Raw genomic sequence first — 22,278 nt, 5'->3', positions numbered from 1 at the left:
TGAATAAACAACATTAGAAGAAAAAAATAGAGTGATCGTACAAGAGTACACGAGTACTCATAACTCTCTATAGGAGAAAGAGTATCTGACATGGCGTTTTTTCTGCTAGCCGACAGTGTCTCAAATTAAAATTAATAAATATTAAAAAAATAAAGTTAATTGATTATCGAAAATACTGAATAAAAAACATGCAAAAATAAATTGTCACACACATATATAATATTGGCCTTACATTATTTAGGAGACCCCACAACTATAATGGCACGCCAAATTCACAAAAACGAGTCAAACATAGTTTCAGCCACATTTAATTACCGGTAATCAAGGTTTATCGATTGTTAACTATATTTTTCATCTGTAAAACTATTTCTAACGTCCTGCAAATAACGCTAACAATACAATAGATATAGATTCACATCTGCAAACTATAATTTACCAGCTGTTTACATTTGTTAGTATTATCATAATTATAGTTAACAGTCGTTAAACATAGTTCCACAATCGTAGTTTACTATATTTATCAGATAAACTATGTTTTACAATCGCAAATGGTTGTTTTCCGCGTTAATTATAAATTTACACTTCTGAAACATAGATGATCTGGTTAACCATGGTTTACATATGTAAAATGTAAATTATCGTCGTTAACTTAAACTATTATATAGTTTACAACCATTAAACATAGTTTCTCAACTGTGAAACTATGATTATAGCCAATTTTGTGAATTTGGCGTGCCATACAAGATTAATGTTTGACATTGGCTATACATCAAAAGAACCCCAAACTGCACTGTCCAGAAATTGAGTCATCCAATTTACCGTAATCGTTATTAGAATTAGAAATCAAGGAAGACACATTCATTCATTACACTGTTTATTCATTTTATACAAGCAATTTAAATACTATACTGTAAGAGTACCAGTAAGACTGGTAATAACAACAGATTAAAACAACAACAAATCTGCAGATGTTATCAATTATTAAAACCTGTAAAACAATTCAAATAATCATGATTTAAAGGGGGGAAAAATGATAACAATTTTTCAGAATTAAATTCCTGCTAAAATGAAATTAAACATATTCAACTGTACTATTCAATTATAAAAAGTACTGAAAATTACAACCAGATCTCAACAATGCAATTGCCTTACATAAAATGATGAATGTATAAATACACACCGGCAAACAAAATACATAAATATTAATATTATTGATAACATGTGCATGTAGCTTTAAAAGCAAAGAGAAAAGTATTTTTTTAAAGGTTCCCCCCCCCCCCCCCTCACCCCACTACTTCTGAACCAAAATTAACTGATTGAACTTTTAAAATAGGACATATTTGGTTACCACTGGTGAAGTAAGGTAACAGGCACCTGTGAGTAAGGTTTCCCCATTTCAATTTTCAAAAATACATGTATACTTACAACAATATACGTTAGAATATTCCTTTCATTTAAAATGATATACAGTTATCTAAAAGCTATACATTTTGCAAAAAAAAGCCTTCATTCTATTTATACCTTATTTTTTCAAAGGGGAGTGTGTGTGCACAAGTCATTTATTATGACTTAAATCTCATACTATCAGCCAAAATTATATACAATATAGATTGATTTATATGTAAAGACAAAGTTTATCTAGATTTAATTCAAATGCCAAAAACATATTCATAATCAGACTGCAACCTTTGAAATAAATTTTTTTCCTGGGAATAATTTTAAGAAGTTTCAAATACTAAAAAAAGGTTTTTTTTATAGTTAATCCTCAAAAGTATAGAAAAAAACAAAGAACTATATATGATATGAGTTGAATTTGGCCCCCATAATTTGCCATTTTTTAAAGTGTTTCGGGAACTCTAAAATGGTATGTTAATTTTAGGAAGAGTTGAAATAAAATATATCTCTCGCCTATTTGTTTGATTTATTTGCACTCACTTGCAGTATATGACGTCAGAAGTAACGCTATTTCTATAATTCAATCAGAATCAGTCAAAAATTGACATTTTTCCCATCTTTTAACGAATGGGAAATATAGAGCACATGCTTGAACAAGGAAAATGTTTGTGTCAGTTATTAGTCTTGACTAGTTACATCTCTGATTAAGATATTTTGTTTGTTCAAGCATGCACTCTATGTTTTCTGAAAGAAACTGCTTGAAAACAAGCTGTTTTATGCTAAAATTGCAAAAATGGCGGGAAAAGGTTGTCTTTTTAAATTGTGGGCACTTAAATCAAAATGATCATAATGTAAAAACATCACATATATATCTTGTAAAGAAAACAAAGAATTACAGTAATATGATGATGTTCATTTTAGGGGGGCATTTTAGGCCCATAATATATATAGTCCTTTGCTAACAAATATATGTTACATGTACCTTGCATTAATGCGCCTGTATGTAATATCTATTAATTTTTGTGAATTTAAAATTTAATGCAACATATTTTTACTGTTAATATGCTATTATAAAAACACAATACATGTACATCTGCTCTAATAAGTTAGGTGTTTGCCAATTATTGTTCCATTATACAGTTCCAATAATAATGTTTGTGCCAAGAAATATTTAAGTTGACAAGTGCCTGATAAATATGCAAATTTAACTAAAAACAAAAAATAACCCAAATTCCCACAAAATATCATTGGTGAACATGCATTGATAAAACTGTAAAATGATCCTAGAGCTGTTTTTTCCCCTGGAAAAAGAACAGTTGACCACTGCTTTTGACCATTGTCACACCAGAGAGAAATGTTCCATAGAGAGTTCTGTTAAATGTCGCAGAATACAACTGACATGTTCTGCCGAATATATCTGAAAAATAAATATCGAGAAACTTATAATTTCATTGGTTGCTTAAATTGATACAAAATCATTGTAAACTTTGTATCTGATTGAATGCATTGTCACAAACCATAAACACACATTCTCTCATTTGGCTCTGCTTGAATGAGAAGGAATAACTTCTTGCTCATTAAAATATTTAGTGGTACTCTAAATAAAATACTGAGATCCATCTGTTTGGGAATAGGGTTGCTCCAGACATTAAATTTTCAAATTGAACTATGTGATCTTAAATTATATAGATATGTGCATTATTGCAATGAATACTAACCTGATGTCCAAGTTATCAATTTTTGCTTAACTTTGGACAAAATTTTTTCTACAGATCTGACCACAATTTTACTACAGTGTACTGGTTTAATCTTTTTCAAGAATGAAGAAATTGACAAACCCCATTTTAAATAAATATATGAATTGCCAAATGAAAATAAAGAATCCACAAAGATTTCGTACTGTAAAGATATAGAAATGTGCAATGGTAAAGGTGTTTTGAAAAAAGCAGAATGAATTAAAATTGCAATATTCATGTAAAATTCGCCTATATTAAAATCTGATAAATTTTTGTCAATATTCATGGAAACTAAATTCCTGTAGATTTCTTTTTAATCCAGTTATTGATTTTAACTACTTGTATTCTTTACAAGTATGCATCTTTATTTACCATAATTGTTTGTTGTTTTTTTTTTAAAGAAGCCTCTAATTATGATGCAGAAAGAAAATATGAAACAAAAAAAAATAAAAAAAAAATACATAAAATTTATACCTTTAAAATGCCATCTCTACCAATGTAGCATAATGATGTTCCGACACAGGAGAGCTGCATAGCCTAAAACAAATCAAAATTCCTTCACAAATCATTGTAATATATCGTTTCAACTACTTTTGATGGTATTAAACCTTAAAGACAACATGTCCAGTACATGTACTTAAATTTACCAGAATATTATTTCCCCTTATCCAGACACATAAACTAGTTAAAATATTATGATTAAGAGAGAGAGAGAGAGAGAGAGAGAGAGAGAGAGAGAGAGAGAGAGAGAGGGGAGGGAGAGGGAGAGAGAAAGAGAGGGGGAGGGGGGAGAGAAAGAGAGAGGGTGGGTTTTCTGATAACAAGCTATAGATAGTTTTAAATGGAGACAATTTTGGAAGATTTTTTTCCTATCTGCAGACACATTGGAGTTCATCATGTCTAAACTTTGAATACATCTTATATTCATAAAAATAATTAAAAACTTTAGAATAGCAATAAAAGTTAACTTGCAATTAAAACTCTTCATACTGGAGATTGTGGTGCAGAAAACACTAATTTTCTGACTAGTGTACAATTGTTAAAACCTTATTTTATTCTTAATTGCTTTTGCCCACCATATCTGCCTTGTTTGAAACTATAATTGCTCATTAGAAGAACTTATTCCACCTCCAAAAAAGCAATCAGCAAAGGGAAATAACTCCTCCTAAAAAATTGCCATAAGCAAACTAACTATAAGATCTTTAGAACCATGCAGGGTATTTATTAGTTCAGTTAAGGGAACAATTGTAACTGCAAATTCATTCGTTATGTAAGGTGAAGTTATCTATGGAAACTTACATTTAGTTTGACTCTAAAAAGGGAATAAAAGTGATCCTCTAGACTAGATATGAAGGTTGTCATTTCTTCCTCGGTGAACATGTCCGATTTGCTGTCATGAATGCTGAAATAATGTTTATATAATCATTTTAAAAAAGTAAATATATACAACAATGATTACAAGCATTTAAAGATCATGCAAATTTAATGGGTAATTAAACCAAATTTTAAATAATTTGTTGCATTTATAGGGAGAAAAAAAGTTCTACAACCTAACATCATATGGTTTTTTATGCAAAGGTCAATTTGCTGCTGAAATTTATGGAATAACTGAAGTACAAAAATATGAATTATATTGTTCTTGTACATGTACTATCTATTCAAACTGAACAGAATGAAACATCAAATAACCAAGGAGCCAGTTTAAGAATCAAAAAACAAAAATTTGCATCAGCAGAAAAAAAAACATTTACATTGGATATTCTCTACAACCAAATGTGTTAAATACACATTGATACTAGTTCTCTTACTGCACATCAGGGTTAAATTGGTCTCCCTCAGGAAGAAAAGTTCAGATTTTGACATGACCGTACCTATTCCAAACTCGGAGACAATCTGCTGCCTCTATCGTGTATGTGATCTTTTTGATTCCCTCGCATTCACTGGGAACCTGGTACACCAATTCCACAGGCTTGTTCTTGCGATCTGGAATAGCCAGTAATCATTGTTGTGGTTGTATGTGCATTGCAAACAAAAAATATAGATCTTTCAGGATGTCACTCCAGGAAATATGGTCTTCACTTGTTCAAACTCAAAATACTGCAAACCACTTTATTTCCCTATTACCTAGTGATACAATTTTTTAAAGGGATATGTTTTAGAGAATTATGGCATTAATAAATCAAGAAAAATATTTGCAACAATAAGGTTTTTGCAAACCTTCAAAAAAAGTTTTAAGAAATTGATTTAAAGCAATAAAGAAAGAGGGAAAAGAGATTGGGAGATATGAAATAAAAGTTATATTTACTTGTATTTGCTAGAGCACCACTCCACATTGCAATCATCCAGGCCATATATACAGGCGGAAAAACCAGTGGGGATATCTTACAGTCAAAATGCCTCTGCAATAAAGAGATTAAAGCAAAGTTTATCCTAGTAAATTAAGTAAGATATTTTTAATATTTTCTATACACAAATGAAATTAAAAATGTTGAAACATACACACAATAATCATATTTACATGTACCAGCATATTTATGTATGATTTAAAGTGCTTCCCTCAACAGAAAAAGTAAGAGGTATTATAAAACAATAACATCTTCTTCTGATTAAAATATGCAGGATGTACAAACAAATGAAATGCTTGATGAGATTAACTTAAGTCTTGAGAGAGCTTCTGGACAAAACCATTGCATTTATCAACTAAACAGAATAAGATTTTCAGTTGTGGATGAATATTATTAAAACTAGAGGTACTGTGAGCAAGCTCACAATTGATACCCCCCGCTAAGAAAAAAATCATAGCGTGTGTATTTTTGCTATTATAGAAAATATTGTATGAATCTATTTCACTGTCCATTTTCTATAAATAACAACTGCTCTATCTTTGAAAACTGTTAATTTTTAGCTTCTAATATTTCCATTAATACAAGACATGACAGAGACAGAATTAAGCTTTTATGAAACAATGACCTTGAACTTTCTCAATTGACCTTGGGTCAAGGTCATGACACACCCTTAGGTCATAAGCAATCTTTGTGTGAAGTAAGAACTTCCAATGTTTTCCCATAAGAAAGATATGGACCGGACACAAATTTTGCATTTTTTCTGCCAGTGACCTTGACCTTGCCCAAATGACCTTTGGTCAAGGTCATGACACACCCTTACGTCATAAGCAATCTTTGTGTGAAGTAAGAACTTCCAATGTTTCTCCATAAGAAAGATATGGACCGGACACGATTGCACAGACAGACGGACAGACAGACGGACAGACGGACGGACAAGGTGATTCCTATATACCCCCCCAAACTTTGTTTGCGGGGGGTATAATGAAGAAATGGATGAATGACTTGGACAAGATTGTACCTGTAGCCAAGGATTCCTTTGTCTGTTTGTTTGTGAGTGTAAGAATTGGACCATACTGTAAATGTGGCCATGTGATAAGGATCTAATTGTATGTTTGTGAATGAATAAATAAATTTTCAGACTATACCATTAGCCAGGTGATGAGGACATCCGTCATTGCTACGGTGGACTTCACAAGGAGAACGGGGTAGTAGGTAAAGTGGCCCTTCACATCGGGGATCAGCAGGTCCCCCTCCATCTCCACTCCGCACAGTGTGGCCGTCAGAATGACCGTGTCCACGGTTCCTGGAACAACAACAAGCGCAATTGAATGTTCAGTGACTTCTACAGGGCTATTCTTAGAAGTTCCTCCTAAGTATACTGAATTCCCCCAATCACAGTAAATTAATACAAGTCATGTAATTCAAATGACAAATGTATGTCAAGAAAAAATTTCAAAGTCTCATTTTAATACCTGTAGTTACCATAAAAGATTACCTGGTAACTAATCAAGAAAACTTTTGGATCCGCAGAATTGCTATCTTCCAAAAATCAAGAAATCACATGAAAATGTAACAACTTTTGTAATTTAATTACAACTTACAATATTACGTACTATAGACACCTACCTAAACCTTTTTTTCCTTTGACCAATATTTGTATAGCATCAGGGTCATCTAAAATTGATCACAATTTTGAATTAGAAAAGGAGTATCAATTATTCTATATTTCCCAAGGTTATTTTGTTATTGCACCTTGTGTCAAAGTTACAGGGTTTATCCTGTGTACCTTACCTAGTGCTAACAGAAAATATGCTTGTCCTATGTTCAAACATACACCAAATACAGTAATTAGAAATAAAACATGTTAAAACACAACTGTTATAGCATTTCATCCAAACAAGCTTACTTTTATAACAGCACTGTTGGACAGCATTTGAGATTGTACTGATATATTTCTTACCAGCAGTCTTTTTCAATCCCTCTTGAACACAGAACAGTGCTTTTCCAGATACATTGTTCTCTACAAACAGTCCTTTCTGGTTAGCCTTCAATATCAAAAAAGAAATGTACAGCAATATTATAATTCAAAGAGGTTCTTCATACAGGAACTATACAGTACTCCTGAAATAGAAATACACATGTGTAACAAATTTCAATAAATTCAGCAAAACAATCACATTCATCATCTAAAATCTGGAAGGAAATGTGTATTTGCCATTTACTTCAAAATTATTGGCAGAAATTTTCAATGTTTCTAAGCAAAATTTCAATCACTCAGAGCAGAAGATGTAACTAAGTTCAATTGAACTAATCTTTACACAAATTCACTAATATGGATTAGGAAGATAAAACAAGCCCTCCCCTATATTGTAAACCAACTTCGCGTGCAAGAAATGTTTCCGAGGTTAGCAAGAGCCTCGTTGTCATGAATATTTCTCGGTACATGTACAAACCAGTCCTTGTCGTATGGTTGTTATAACACCACAAGGTTTGGTTGCAAAAATAAGTCGTCGAGAACCAGTTTATTGGAAGTTAATTGCAAGATAATGTCACAGCGAATAAAAGTTGGTTTACAGTAACTGCTGCCAATTGTGCTACATGTATCTGACAAAACTTTTGAGACTCTTACACAGTCTCATACGAAGAAGAGACGGTTTAAAAATTCTAGCCCCAAAAATCACACTTTTGAATTAAAAAATAGGGTAAGTTTAAGTACCAAAAGATATGATAATACTTTGATGGCAGTTAAGTAGTTTTTAAAGATATTTGTTCTTACCGCCTCCACACATGAGGATAAAAGTTGGCCATAACGTTTCAGATCCTTTGGGGCACTGCTAAACTTGTAGAGAGGAGACAACTTATACACCCTCCATGTTACATTGGTAAATCCTGATTTCAAAGAAAGGTGAAAGTCTACAGTGAGAAAAAAGCTCAGGGACATAACTTCAGAACATGTTAATGAAATACACTAAAAAATTTCTAGAGACAGACACATTTACAAAAAAACAGATTTATAAATTCAAAAATAGCCATTCATTTAAAGTTTTTACAATTTCAAACCTTTTAAATCTTCAGCTTCAGAACTGCTGTCAGAGCGAGATTTTGTTCTTGTGTGAATGTTTTTCCTTCTACCTGAAATCAACAATAAAGCACTAAACTTTTAAGTCAAACCATAAGAAAACTTAGATAAAAATAGACCATTGAATGGGGTTTTATTATGGTCATGATGACTCAAAGGCGCCGGAACTTGTACCCATTTTTTTGGGATTCAAATGAACAGACAAGTCATTACCGTAACTCTCCCTGAATGGGACACCAGTCCATTGCAGTTACTATTTTTATCTTGATGGACTTCAACAATTTGGACAAAGTGCTTTGTCAAAAAGCAAATCATTTTACATCAAGAGCTAACTGTGGGATTTAAACAAGCATTTACAGGCCAAATTCCTGTAAATACCGAGCCACAAGTTCCACATTTTATATTACATGCACCAGTATAGCAGCATGTTTAATACATGTACTAGTATAAATATAGCATGATATCAAATGTGATATTGGAAATCATCACCTCTATACTCTGTCCCGAGTTTTTGCTTCCACCACTTTTTGCTTGATATTTCAACAATAGTAAATACCATTGTGCTCAAACTACGTTCATCCACTAATATGAAAAATGTCCAGATTATCTGTTTTGAAACGCCCCCTCTACGGCTTCAGGTTTCAATACACATCCCAAAATTGAAAGTCTACGGGGATTTTGCATTGCATCAGCCATTATTAAGCCCGGATGATAACGTTAAAAAATTGCGCGATGTATTCCGAGTGTATTCCGAATGGAGAAAAGATGTAAACATTTCCCATTATAAATATCCGTTAGAAAATTGTTTTCGTTCCTGTGAAATTTTATGAGTGAAAAGGGATAAATGTTCAATGAAGATATTTTGGATATATTCCCTTTCATTGATTTCAATTGTATTTCTTTCCCAGGTATGTGTACTTTTATTAAAAATCATCAAAAATTGATGGAAGCAAAACTTGGGACAGACTATAGAAAACCATTGTTAATTCAATCAAGAGGTTAACAATAATTTTTTGAGGAATGACTACGGTATTTCAAATGTTACCCTCACTGGCATGCAATATTTATCATACTGAATGTTATAAAATGCAAAAACTATTTTCAGTTTTGTTTATTTGTGTTTATATAAAGTTTCAAAAGATCTGAAAGTATTGCTAGTACATGTACTACTTCATGTTAGGGGCGGAGACTTTGTTGATTTTTTTCCTTCCACCATAGTACAATATGTTGCTATATACTATAGAATAATATGTCTGGTATCAAAGAATAAATTGTGTTTCACTTGAGATCATTCTTAGTTTCCAAGATGTCTTAAGTCATAAAGTAGGAGAGATTACAGTTGGTCACCATTACCAGTATAACTTTTATAGGGAGCCTAATGATTGAGATGTCCCTTGTTTTCCCACTATCTTCATGATCTTTTTTTTTTTTTATAATTTATTTTTTTGTTTTCATTTTCACAAACATATATGATTTCATAAAGAAGGTAATATATATAAGAATTTTTTTTGGCATTCTCACTTTCACACTCTTTCTCTCTCTTACATACTACCTTCTCTTCAAGAGCAAACATAAAGGATATATATATATATAAACTCACATATACAAATATAAATAGTACAGTTGTTTACCATGTTTAAAAATTATATCTCAAATATGTTTTTCCAATTTACCCAGAGTTTATTAAATTTTGTAATCTCACATGATTTGATAGCTATATATTTTTCAACTTTATATTTGAATGACAGATGATGTAACATTCCAACAATGTCAGGTTTTTTGTCTTGTTTTGAACAATTAAAAATGTATTGCTTGGAGTACAGAATTATAAAATTAACTACTTTGTTGTAACCATTGAAAGGAAGTTCACCAAATAGTACATTTTTAACATTAAAGCCAATTCTATTTGAAGTTTTCCTATAAATGTACATACTAAGATTATTCCATATAGGAAGTATTTCTGAACATGTCATAAATATGTGCTGAATTGTTTCCACATTTTCCTTACAAAAAGTACATACATCATATGAAATAACATTAATCTTTTTTAAATAATAGTTTGTTGGAAGAATTCTGTGAAGAATTCTGTATTGTAGCCACTGTATTGAAGTATCAGTTGTTGTCTTAAAACAAATTTTAAAAAAATCTTTCACAGAATCATTTATATCTAAGTGAAGTGATAGTTCAGTGTTCCATTTTGAATTGCCTTTGGAACAATATCTTTACTATTAATGAGTTGATACAAAACTTTGGAACATTTTTCATTCAACAGTATATATTCAAAATAAAAAGGAATAAATGGTGAAAAATCTTTACTCACATCAGATCTATTAACTGACATGGTCTTGAGAAACTTAGATATTGCACTGATAACACTATTAAATTGCATGGTACAAATATTTGTCAAGCTAAATTGCTTTTCAAAATCATGTTGTGATAAAAAAGTTTCATCATTATTCAAAAAGTCACTAACTATTTTTACACCATGTTCATACCACAATTTGACATAAATTGTTTTATTACCAACACATATATTTGTATTGTACCAAACTGGCATAGAAAAGAATTTTTGCTTAAATATTATGTTATCCGAAGCTTGAAATATTGTTAAGTATGACTGAAATACATCTTTCCAGAAAACATTACTATGTTTCACAATATTATGCATATATTTGTCACCAAAATCAAGCATATTTTTTGTAACCTCATTGCCATGGATTTCAAAAAAGATGTCCATCCATGGTTTCTTATCTTTAAAAAGTCTCCTAATCCAGGAGCATTTTAATGACTTTAAAAAATTGTTAATTTCTAGCATTTTAAATCCCCCTTTTAAATAATCTTGGGTGATAATTTGTCTCTTCACTTTGTCAATCTTTGAATTCCATATAAATTCATAGAAAAGATTACTTAAAAAAGATAATGTTTCTTTATCCGGGTTTGGGAGAGATATAAAAAGATGATTAAGCTTTGGATAAAGTAATGTTTTGGCTACAGTGACTCGACCAATGGGAGTGAGTATTCTCCTGTTCCACTGTTGTATCATAGCTTTAATTTTTGGTATTTGGATATCATAATTTAAGTTAACTATTTTTTCCAAATCTACAGAAAATTCTATTCCCAATAAACTAAATGTTGTACATCCCCACACTAGTTTCCATCTAGTATGGTGATATACTTGCTTAGAAAATTTTTTAGCACCAATCCAAACAATCTTCATGATCTTGGTTCTATCTCTGTCTTTAAGAAACGTGGCTATAATACGCCCATATTCTAAGCCTGTACCTCTTGTGGTTGGCACAGCTGTGGATATCCTTCTACTTTGCGGTGTTCTACCATATGGAGTAAATCTCTTGGGAGTAAATCTATGTGAAAGTCTGGATTTAAACGTCTGAGGTGTAGTCATACATCTATTTGTTGATGTGCTGGTTTCTCCTGGCGCCATGTCTCATCATACCTGAAAGCAGTAGCATATTCTAAAAATTGCTTAGAATGAAATGTCGCTGGTTATATATACTCCTGTTATTTGCTTCGCCTCTGTATATATATATACTCCTGTTAGTAGCTTAGCGAAGTGAATAAATTCCAAGGTTTTGCGTTGGTATTTACTCCTGTTATTCACTTCGATTTTAAATGAAAAGCTATATTTATGAAACTGTTTTATAATGTTCCCTTCCCCAAAAAAATACTAAGCCCCATTTTTTTAAATACCTCTCCCCCAAAGAAACCCTTTTCCCCGAGAAATCTTCCCCTTGGAGAGCTATTTAGAATGAAATGTCACGGTATATATATACACTCCTGTTATTAGTCCCCTACCGGTTTCACCGGAGGGGACTATAGCTTTCCTCTGTGTCCGTCAGTCCGTCTGTCTGTCCGTCCGTCCGTCAGTCCGTCTGTCTGTCCCACTTCAGTTTTCCACACTTTTTTTCTTTATGCATTTGAGGAATAATATGAAACTTGCTGAACAGCTTCAAAATGTCAAACTACGGATCAAGTTTACACTTTTGTAGCGTCTGATTGACATATTTTCGAGAAAATTAATTTTTTATATTCCAATTTTTTAATGTTCGGGTTCGTTATCGGGTTCGGAGTGTATTGAATAAACGAGGCCAGTATGTAGTCAGTAATAATATCGTGCGTTACTTGTACCGTTCCTTTTATCATATCTAACAAAAAAATAAATTCTGTAAAAAAATGTTAAACATTGTGTTGTAAATTTAATCGGCAGGGTTTTTTTTGGTATTATTACAATCGGGTTCATTGTCGGGTTGGGCTGTTTAACTGTTAGGTTTGATTCGGGGTACAGAAGACGGTAAGAAATGATATTGTGCATAACAGTGCATTGTTTTCACAAATTTTTACCAGCGAATACAGAAAAGACTTGGCGAAATTACAGGAGATGAAATAAAGAGTATTACTTCACCTATTTTGTATTTAATTTCTATATCAACCATATAGTTTTAATTTCCTCTGTTCTTTTTTCTCTGATTAAAGCATGATATCTCGTTTACATTTTACAATAGCTTTGAAATAGTTGTGTGCTTGGAAGCTTTCATAGAATAATACAAACCGGTAGGGGACGTGTATTGCTTATGCAATACTCTCAGAATGCTTGTTTGTTTTGCTTCTGTATATATATACTCCTGTTAGTAGCTTCGCGAAGCAAATAAGTTCCAAGGGTTTGCGTTGGTATTTACTCCTGTTATTCACTTCGCTTTCAAATGAAAAGCTATATTTATGAAACTATCTATAATGAATAAGAATAAATGGCTAAAAGTTTAATTGATATTATGGAATAAATGGATACTAGTTGTATGGGAAGAAAATGACAGGAGTCGAAATGTGTGGAATTAAAGTCATATTGGGTCGGGCTTGGGGTAAAATGCTGACGATGGACCCTCCACTTTGGAGGGTCCATAGTGGAGGGGGTGGAGCTTGGTATGTCAGTCTTAATTCAGAGTCCGTTTGATCTGTCATTCCAATTAAGTTATCAGCAACAAAATGGGGCACATTGTTTTATTTATATGACTTTTAAACACAAGCACATAAAACTTCTCTCCCCTAATTGACGATGACAAATGGTGGCACTTTCATTTTGGTGCTGGGTTTATTGTTCATTAGTTCTACACAAGATGTATATGCCCGGTAATAAAAATATTACAGTTGCATTATTGCTGAAATGGACAAAATTTTTAAAATTTATAACAGCTTATGAATTTTATTCTACAAAAGTGTAAGTCTTGTAAAAATAATTAATTTATTTTATATTACATTTCCTTTAAATGTCCCTATGTTCTGAAGATAATTGTGCTGAAATGTCTAAATGCACTATGACATGGCGAGACATTTCAAACACCGGACATTGTCTCCGACAACAATCCGCATTGTTAATACATATTTTGCAACGAAGCTGACACTCTTGGTGACTTGGAATTCGGAATCGGATATTTCCGATAATCATACTGTTTGAGAACAAGATCATTGGGTGGTTTTCTAAAATTTTCTGTGAATAATTGTCCACATCCATAGCATTTTTTTTACTATTAATATATTAACATTTGTTACTCGGGGAAAAAAGATAAATCTCTCCCAACGTTGAGGTGAGTTAACTTCCTGTTCACAGTCTCACTGGACTCAGAATAATTGTTACACAAACATAGAGTAATTTATGTATCCTGATAAAGTTCATTTGAAGTTGCTAAATTCATTAAATGTAAGGACCTCCCTCTCCTTTTTTTTCAATTTCTAATAAACAACCCATATGTTTTAGCTATTAGGTGCATGATGAAATTGGAATGACAGATCAAACAGATTCTAAATTAAGATTGACACACAAAGCTCCACCCCCTCCACTATGGACCCTCCAAAGTGGAGGGTCCATCGTCAGCATTTTACCCCAAGCCTATTGGGTCGAGTGGATATTGGACAGAGAAGGAGTGAAAGAGGAAACAGAGTACACTGGTATGCAGATAGACTTGACATTAACGTCAACAACGTCAAACTAATTTACTTCGCGAAGTAAATAACAGGATTATGCCGGAATTCGGTCTAAGGGGTAATCTTCTTGATAACTTCTGGATCTGTCAGATCATCTGGTCTGGCACTGAAACGCCTCCCCAATAATGAAATACTTCAGCGCGTTCAGACGCCCCTGAAGTTCTATTCAGATTCGTAACAACCCCAGAAATATAGAAATAATTTTACTTACTCTGAACTGTACTTGTGAATCAATGTTTGGTACATTGAATTTCAATTTGCTTGTTGAAAACTGCCGCCATAAAGTAAACGGAAATACTTCACGATAAAGTATATAGAAAATTTTAACGGATGGAAAAAATATTTCCGAAACGCGACCCCCCCCCCCCCCCCCCCCCCAATTTATTTGCAATGCATATAAGTCAATCCATTGTTTAGGAAACCGATAACACCACTTTTTTTAAAATCAAATAGAAAAGTGCAATGTGAAATGATGACCTTGAATACTTTCACCCCCCGCATCAGAGACATAGATAACTTTCATATACGTAAACTCACCCGGACCTTACAAATGTATCGTTTATGACTTATAATGTTTAATAATTTGTTAATTGGAAAATGAAAATTTATTAAATTTACATAGTAAAATTATCGCAAATATGCCTCGGACCCCCCCCCCCCCCTTGCAAACACATATATCCTTTTTATGATTTTGGGATTTTTTTCCCCTAGGTAAGATTTTTTTGGAGTTATAGGTATACTTAGTTACACCCCCCCCCCCCCCCCACATACACACACACGGGTTAGGAATTTCATGATTTGGGGAATTAGTTTTTTTTTCCCTTTTGTTTGTCAAGATTTCTGATGATTAATCTAGCCCCCCCCCCCACACTCCACTTTCAATTTGCTTCCGACGCCACTGCTGCGGACCCCCCTGGCTCAGTTGAAAAAATTTCTGGATCTGCGCATGCTGTTCTGTCTGGTCAAGTGTGTTCGTGATGATCGCTCAGTGCACGGTCAACCCCGATGCTCACGTGACCAAGAACAAGGACCATTTAGTTATTATTAGATTATAAAAATCTGGACAGACAAAAAAGAAAAGACAAAAAAGGCAACATCCCAAAAAAGCACGAAAATCCTTATCCGTGTGTGTGTGGTTGGGGGGGGGGGGTGTAGCGTAGTAGCATAGTATACCTACAACTTCAATTTCACAATTAGTTTTCTTATTTATTTATTTTTTTAGATTTCCTAAACATATCTTTTAACCATCTCCGACCCTCAGTAATGTTCGATAACTCTAAATTATCTGGAATTTTTTATTCGTACCATAAATCTGCCTTATATACAAAAAAAATATTTGTCTTGAAGTGTTAATTTTACGCGAAGTCATTAAAATTCAACGCACTGCTTGGCTTACCATCGATGCACCAGTGAAACCGTTTTGTTTTGTTCTAATTTGATTACAACTTGTATCGTTATTTATTTCACTATATTTATCGTGGACAAAATTGCAATAACTTCGTAAAATGCATGGATACCATCAAAACATTTTTTTTAAATTTAGTTCATTTATAAAGTTTGAAGGATAAATAACATTTTTAGGGTGAAAAAAAAATACTTTGAGGCTGAGGATCGGAGAACCTTTAAAATATTCCGAACTTTATAATGAATAGAGAAACAGGCCAGTTTCCATGATATATTACAAATTACACAATAATGGCTGGTTTTGGGACAAAGTTGATTTTATGTCATGAAAAAAAGTTATGTTTTATAAATATGTGTCTTTTTTAATTGTTATAACGAGGGGTAAATTGAAAAATAACTCTGAATTAGTTATTTCTTCGGAATATGTTATAAATCGTATAATTAATTACATTTTTGTTATGAGGACTATTTAATGTTATTGCCATCAAAATTACGAAAGTTCTTTGTTAAATATAGAACCACAAACCATCACCTTATAGAAACTGGCGTATAAAATATTATAATACTTTCATGTTAAATACTGAAATCTAATTGGTTTAGACATAACGAATTATATTCTTTTCTTTCTTTATTTGCACAAGACATACATCTTATGGCATAAGTTATTACATATAATTAATAGCAATATTGAAATAATGGTATGGTACATGTACATGTACATGTACATGTAAAGTACATTGAAAATGTATATAAAATAAAATTTTACTAACAGGCGAAACAAAAAATAGAGAATTTGTCTTAATTATTATGAATATTGAAACCTAGATGGAGATACTTCCCCAAATTACACAGTTCTTTAAAATTTTGAACACTTAATAATTGTATAAATTTGTATACAGAAGGTTTTTTCCAATAATATTTCTTAATATATTTTACTCGGATTTCTCTATACTGTCGACATTTCAAAACAAAATGGAATCCATCTTCAATATCTGACCAAAATTTACATAAGCGTCTTTCCTTTGGTACATTAGTGTGTCGTCCACTTTCAATTGCAAGTCTATGAGATGGCAATCTAATTCTTGCAATTTGTTTCTTAAATGTACATGTACATTGATTTTGTTAAATGATATTGTAATGAAAACTGATCAATGATATGCTTGTAAAAATAACATCGAGATGAGGAATTAATCTGTTCTATAAGTTGTTGAGTAAAGTGATCAATGATTTTTTGCTTAATTAAAGGAAAATAGGTTGCACAATGTATATATTCCTGCTCATACCATATATGCCCCCCTAGACCTATTTCAAAAAGTTTATTTTTAATTACACTAACCCAATTTTCAGCAGGTGCCAAAGACGATTCACATTCATTATACAGCATTTTGTAACAGGACTGCAAAATACAATTCTGACTTTGTAACAAGTTGAACCAAAATTTGAATATTCTAAACATTCGTATAGTTTTCATAGGTAGCCTCCCAGTTTCAAAATATACAATTGCAGTGTTTGTATTCTTCTTCACACTTAAAACAAATTCAATATATTCTAAATGCACTTTTTCTATATCATTTGCAGCATGCATGCCCCATATCTCACAGCCATAATTGAATATACAAGCAATATAAGTATCAAAAATTAACAGCATTGTTTCTGTGTTCAGATGCAATTGACTTGTTTTTGACTTTAAAGAGAACATATGGCTTTTCTCCCAATAAAGCAGTAAGTTTAGTAAAAGCAACCTTATATAGAAAAAATTTAAGTATGTCAATATCATGATCTACGAGGTAGAATGGAGCCACATCAAAGCGTTCAATTGTTTATAGAACAAAAAAATTATATTATTTTTAAAAACTTGAATATTATGATAAATGGTATCATATTGACATGTTGGTGTTTCCTAGCTGTTTGTACTGTGTACCTTGACAATTAATGCATCAAAGTTTGATGTAGGTTTATTATGTTAATAAGATCTTGAGAACTTTAATAATCAAAGCGTGATATACCTGTGATATCTTCCTAGCTGTTACAAAAGGGGCTTAATATTGAATAATTTAATTTTGGTTGTAACGCCTCATTTGATTGGCTGATACAGATGGAGGGACATGTATTATATTGTATGATATACCTTTGTATGGGGACACACCCCCTTGACAACATCTATCCGGATCTACTTTTTTCTAACATGTAAACTTTACATGTACAGTTACATGGATGTGTATACCAAAGCGAATAAAAGAACATTTGGAGAAAAAATTGAAAATCCTTTTTATACAGGATCTATTTTATTACAATTTCCAGATATTATGTATAATACATCCCGAAGCTGATTTTATTATGGCTAGCATTGCTTAGGTGAGCGATATGGCCCACGTGCCCATTGTGGTTTTTTTTTCTTCATTAAATCTACATGTATTATAAAGTACTTCGGGCTTCACTGGATTTTTAACCCACCCCCCCCCCCCCCCGACCCTATTTAATCACCTCATAATACTCTTATAATGATTCCTCGTTACATATACTTGCGTATATATAATTTGTATCAATTATTTTATCAATTATACGATTAAATATTAAAATAGCCACTGATGAAATGTTCTTCACAAAAATTGATTTGTAGTGTTACCACAAACAAAGACACTGGAAAATGTAAATATTTTGAGATACATGACACCAGTCAAGCTGTTTTGACGTATTTTTCTTTCAAATGATCAAAATGTTTTAAAATTGTTCTCATTGGGGATGTCAATTTTACTCGAAGACTAGTCGATTAATCGAAGGCTTTAGTCGAGCTATACTCGCGTAATCATTATTTTTCTTGAAAGTGTGTCCTTTTGAGATAAAAGAATGATGTTGTCACATGCAAACAGTATCTTTAACCTATAAAAAAAATCCGGACATCAGAACTTGTATGGTGGAGCATCAAGAATAACAGGTCAAAAGACAACTGCTTTTATTGGAATTCTTCAACGTTTTGATGGCGTGTGTTTGAATTCGGGAAAATAAAGACCAGCAGTTGAAGAAAATTTGTGCAAATTATAAAAAAATTGTCATGTTTTAATCATTATTTGCACGATTAAACCAAATATTTGCATCTAGACAGTCTCGCTTAAATTGAGAAATTGACAGTAGAGCTCAGAAAATAATCTATGATTGAACCAAATGACTCTAACGAATGGTGAAAATTTGATAAGACTTACTTATATATTTACACATTTAAGGTTATCTTAATAAATAAATTTGGTTGTTTTCTTTTGGCAGTGAGAGTGGGGCAAGAGAGAGAGGGGATGAAAGAGAAAAAGAGGGAGTGGGGCGAGAGAGATAGGGTGTGAGAAGGGCGAGAAAAAGAGGAGTGAGAGGGGGTTAAGAGAGAGAGAGAGAGATAGAGTGAGAAAGAGGTTAAGTGGGGCGAGAAAGAGATAGGTGTGAGACAGGAGCAAGGGAGAAAAGAGTGAGGGGGTGAGAGAGAGGACTGAGTGGGGCAAGAGAGAGAGAGAGAGAGAGAGAGAGATGGGTGAGAGAGAGGGAGGAGTGAGAGAGGGATATGTAATAAGAGAGAGAGAGAAAGCGAGAGAGAGAGAGAAGGAAAGAGGTGAGTTGGGCGAGAGAGATAGTGGGGTGAGGGAGAGTGGGTTTGAGAGAGAGGGGCGAGAGAGAGGGGCGAGAGAGAGAGAGAGGGATGAGTAAGAGAGGAGCAGAGGAGATGGGCAAGAGATGGAAAGGGTGAGAGTGGGGCGAGAGAGAGAGAGAGATGGAGTAGAGTTGGGCAAGAGAGGGTGAGGTGGGAGAGAGAGAGAGAGAAGGGCAACAGAGAGAGAGAGTGAGTGGCGAGAAAGAAAAAAAATGAGACAGAGAGGGGGTGAGAGAGAGGGAGGGATAAGAGTTGCGACAGGAGAGAAGGAGAGAGGCGAGAGAGAAAGGAGGAGGCAAAAGAGAGATAGTGGTTTGGTGAGAGAGTGGCAAGAAAGACGGAGAGGGGCGGGTGAGAGTTGGGAGAGAGAGAGAGAGAGAGAGAGAGAGAGAGAGAGAGAGAGAGAGAGAGAGAGAGAGAGAGAGAGAGAGGGGGGCGTTAGTGGGGAGAGAGAGTGGTCGAGAGAGAGAGAGAGAGAGAGAGTGGAGTGAGAGATTTGGTTGAGAGAGTTTGGTGAGAGAATGATAGAGGGGTGAAAGTGGGGCGATAGAGACCATGTGGCGAAGGTAGTGAATTGGTTAAGGGGGATGACTGTGAACTTTTTAATAGCTTAATTGTCGGGACTGAATTATCTTTTTACATATTAGAGAGAAATGGCCAAATGATCTTCAGGGAAAAAATGGTTACTTAATACAGAGAACAAGGTAAATCTTAATATTGTTATAATAAGTCGTTTACTGGTATTGCAGAATACTTGAGAATTTGATAATTTAAAAATACTATGATGTATATTACAAGGGTTTATCCAAAAGTAATGTCACACTATGCACCGCGTTTCACACTGGGGGTGTATTGGATAAAATGATACATCAAAGTTTTCTTTATCAAAATTCCAATTTAAAGTAAAATTTTGATTATATTTTGTTGAACACTTAACAAGATATTGATGTTTATAGCATGATACTTGTATGTGCGTAACATCGCCGCGTCATGAATTTACGTCTTTTTTTTTAAGGTATGCATTTATGAATAAATTAGATGCTTCAAAATTTGGAAAAGCCCCAAACAATACAATATTTTGAAACAGATATATCATAAACTTTTTCTAACTGTTTTAAAAGATTAGAGAATGTTACCGTCCATTTCGGATATCTACGCGATGCCTTTTGTCTCTAGATCAAGGAATTAAAATTAAGACTGGACATGCGAATAGCAATACGAGGAACCTTTTGCTTCGATGTATAGGTATTGCTAGAAAATGTACTGGAATTGATATATCAACCTCAAATTGAGAGCGGGTGAACAGGGTACCCTTAACATGGTTCCAGCATTTAATAAAAGCATATGTCATGTTAATAAATAAATTAGATAGACAGAAGATATATACACTCTGAAAGAAATTTAAAACTAGGTTCTTACGTCATGAGCTGTATCATAAAGCTACGTTCATGACCTCGACAAACTGATTGCACATTAAATAATATTCAATATACTACTTCATCGATTACAAAAAGAGTAATTAGCTACTTTATGATAAAAAAGGTAAAATAGAGCATCGTGGCCAATTTAATAGAGTACTAAATTTCGAACTTCTTCCAGAACGCAAAAGATCTAGATCACTAGCGTGCGGCGACTATCATCACCTCACGCTCTACAAAATATTTTTTATCATAACGCATTAAAACTTTCAGATCTAAATTGAAATAGGTAGATATCTCAAAGCACAAGTTTTTGTCACTTTACGCGGAATTTTCACGATTTTATCGCACCTGTAACATTACTTTTGGATAAACCCTCGTATAAATTTCAATTTTCTGTTAACATTTAACGATAAAATAGTTCAAACTAACTTCACACCTATGGTGTTCCGATGGGGTCACTTCGACCTTCGCACTTTCGCCTAAAGGGCGAAGATGCGAAGTTGCGACGGTGAAACCGACCGTATTTTATCACTTCATAATATACGGCTCCTTGTTTTCCTAAGAATAAGTTTTAAAAAAAATCGAGTTTAATGGGACAATGTCTATGAAGTTAAAAAAAAAAGATAACCATGTTAGTTTGTGTTATTATAAACATGGAAAAGTACTTCAACACACTAGCTAGTATAACCAATTACTCAAAGGTGGTTGATTTATCACAAGCGAGACTATATTTGGTTTCTGGGATTCATACGTTACACCATCATAGGCGTTGGAATTTCCACTATTTTTGCAAAGCTAGACATAACTATCAGGCACGTAGTATCAGGGAGAGGCCAGTCCCACACTTTTTCTCGCAGCAAACATCATTTTTAAAAGTTTCATTAAAAAATCAAAGTAGATTGAAGGTTGAAGCTACACTACGCTACACCACCCCCCCCCCTTTCCTTGAAATAGTAATTTCATGATTTTTGATGCTACGCTCTAACCCCCCCCCTTTACTTTCAATTTGCTTCCGATGCCACTGACCATTGAACCAACTGGGTTTCATCATACTAGACCGTTGGAATCAGTCTAATGTAGAAAAATCTCACTCGTATCCAAAAACGTTGATATAAATAAAGACTCAGAAATTGCAATTTTTTCCTGTGCCAAAAGAAGTGTTTGCACCTTCAACACTTTTATGAGGGATGCGAGCCCCCCCCCCCCCTTTAAATCCGCCACCGAAAATATACTGTAATATGCTGGCAAAAACATTTGTAAAACAACAACAACA

The 22,278-nt window shown here is 33.3% G+C and overlaps 1 protein-coding gene across 1 annotated transcript; it reads right to left on the bottom strand.

Annotated features, from left to right (window-relative positions):
* Window positions 1–857: 857 nt before the first annotated feature.
* On the bottom strand, window positions 858–14,892 carry LOC105337750 (centromere protein L). The gene is made up of 12 exons (XM_066078966.1): window positions 14,761–14,892; window positions 11,838–12,009; window positions 8,537–8,608; window positions 8,253–8,365; window positions 7,437–7,521; window positions 7,103–7,150; window positions 6,622–6,779; window positions 5,437–5,530; window positions 5,003–5,114; window positions 4,431–4,533; window positions 3,606–3,668; window positions 858–2,812 (listed from the first exon to the last, which is right to left on the bottom strand). The coding sequence occupies exons 2-12, from the start codon at window positions 11,995–11,997 to the stop codon at window positions 2,735–2,737; spliced, it is 1,086 nt and encodes a 361-aa protein (XP_065935038.1). The 5' UTR covers window positions 11,998–12,009; window positions 14,761–14,892; the 3' UTR covers window positions 858–2,734.
* Window positions 14,893–22,278: the final 7,386 nt, after the last annotated feature.

This window comes from Magallana gigas, chromosome 3 (genome assembly GCF_963853765.1).
Source record: "Magallana gigas chromosome 3, xbMagGiga1.1, whole genome shotgun sequence".
Taxonomy (NCBI): Eukaryota; Metazoa; Mollusca; class Bivalvia; order Ostreida; family Ostreidae; genus Magallana; species Magallana gigas.
The sequence above is the reverse complement of the archived record's forward strand: the minus strand, read 5'-3'. Positions and strand labels throughout refer to the sequence as shown.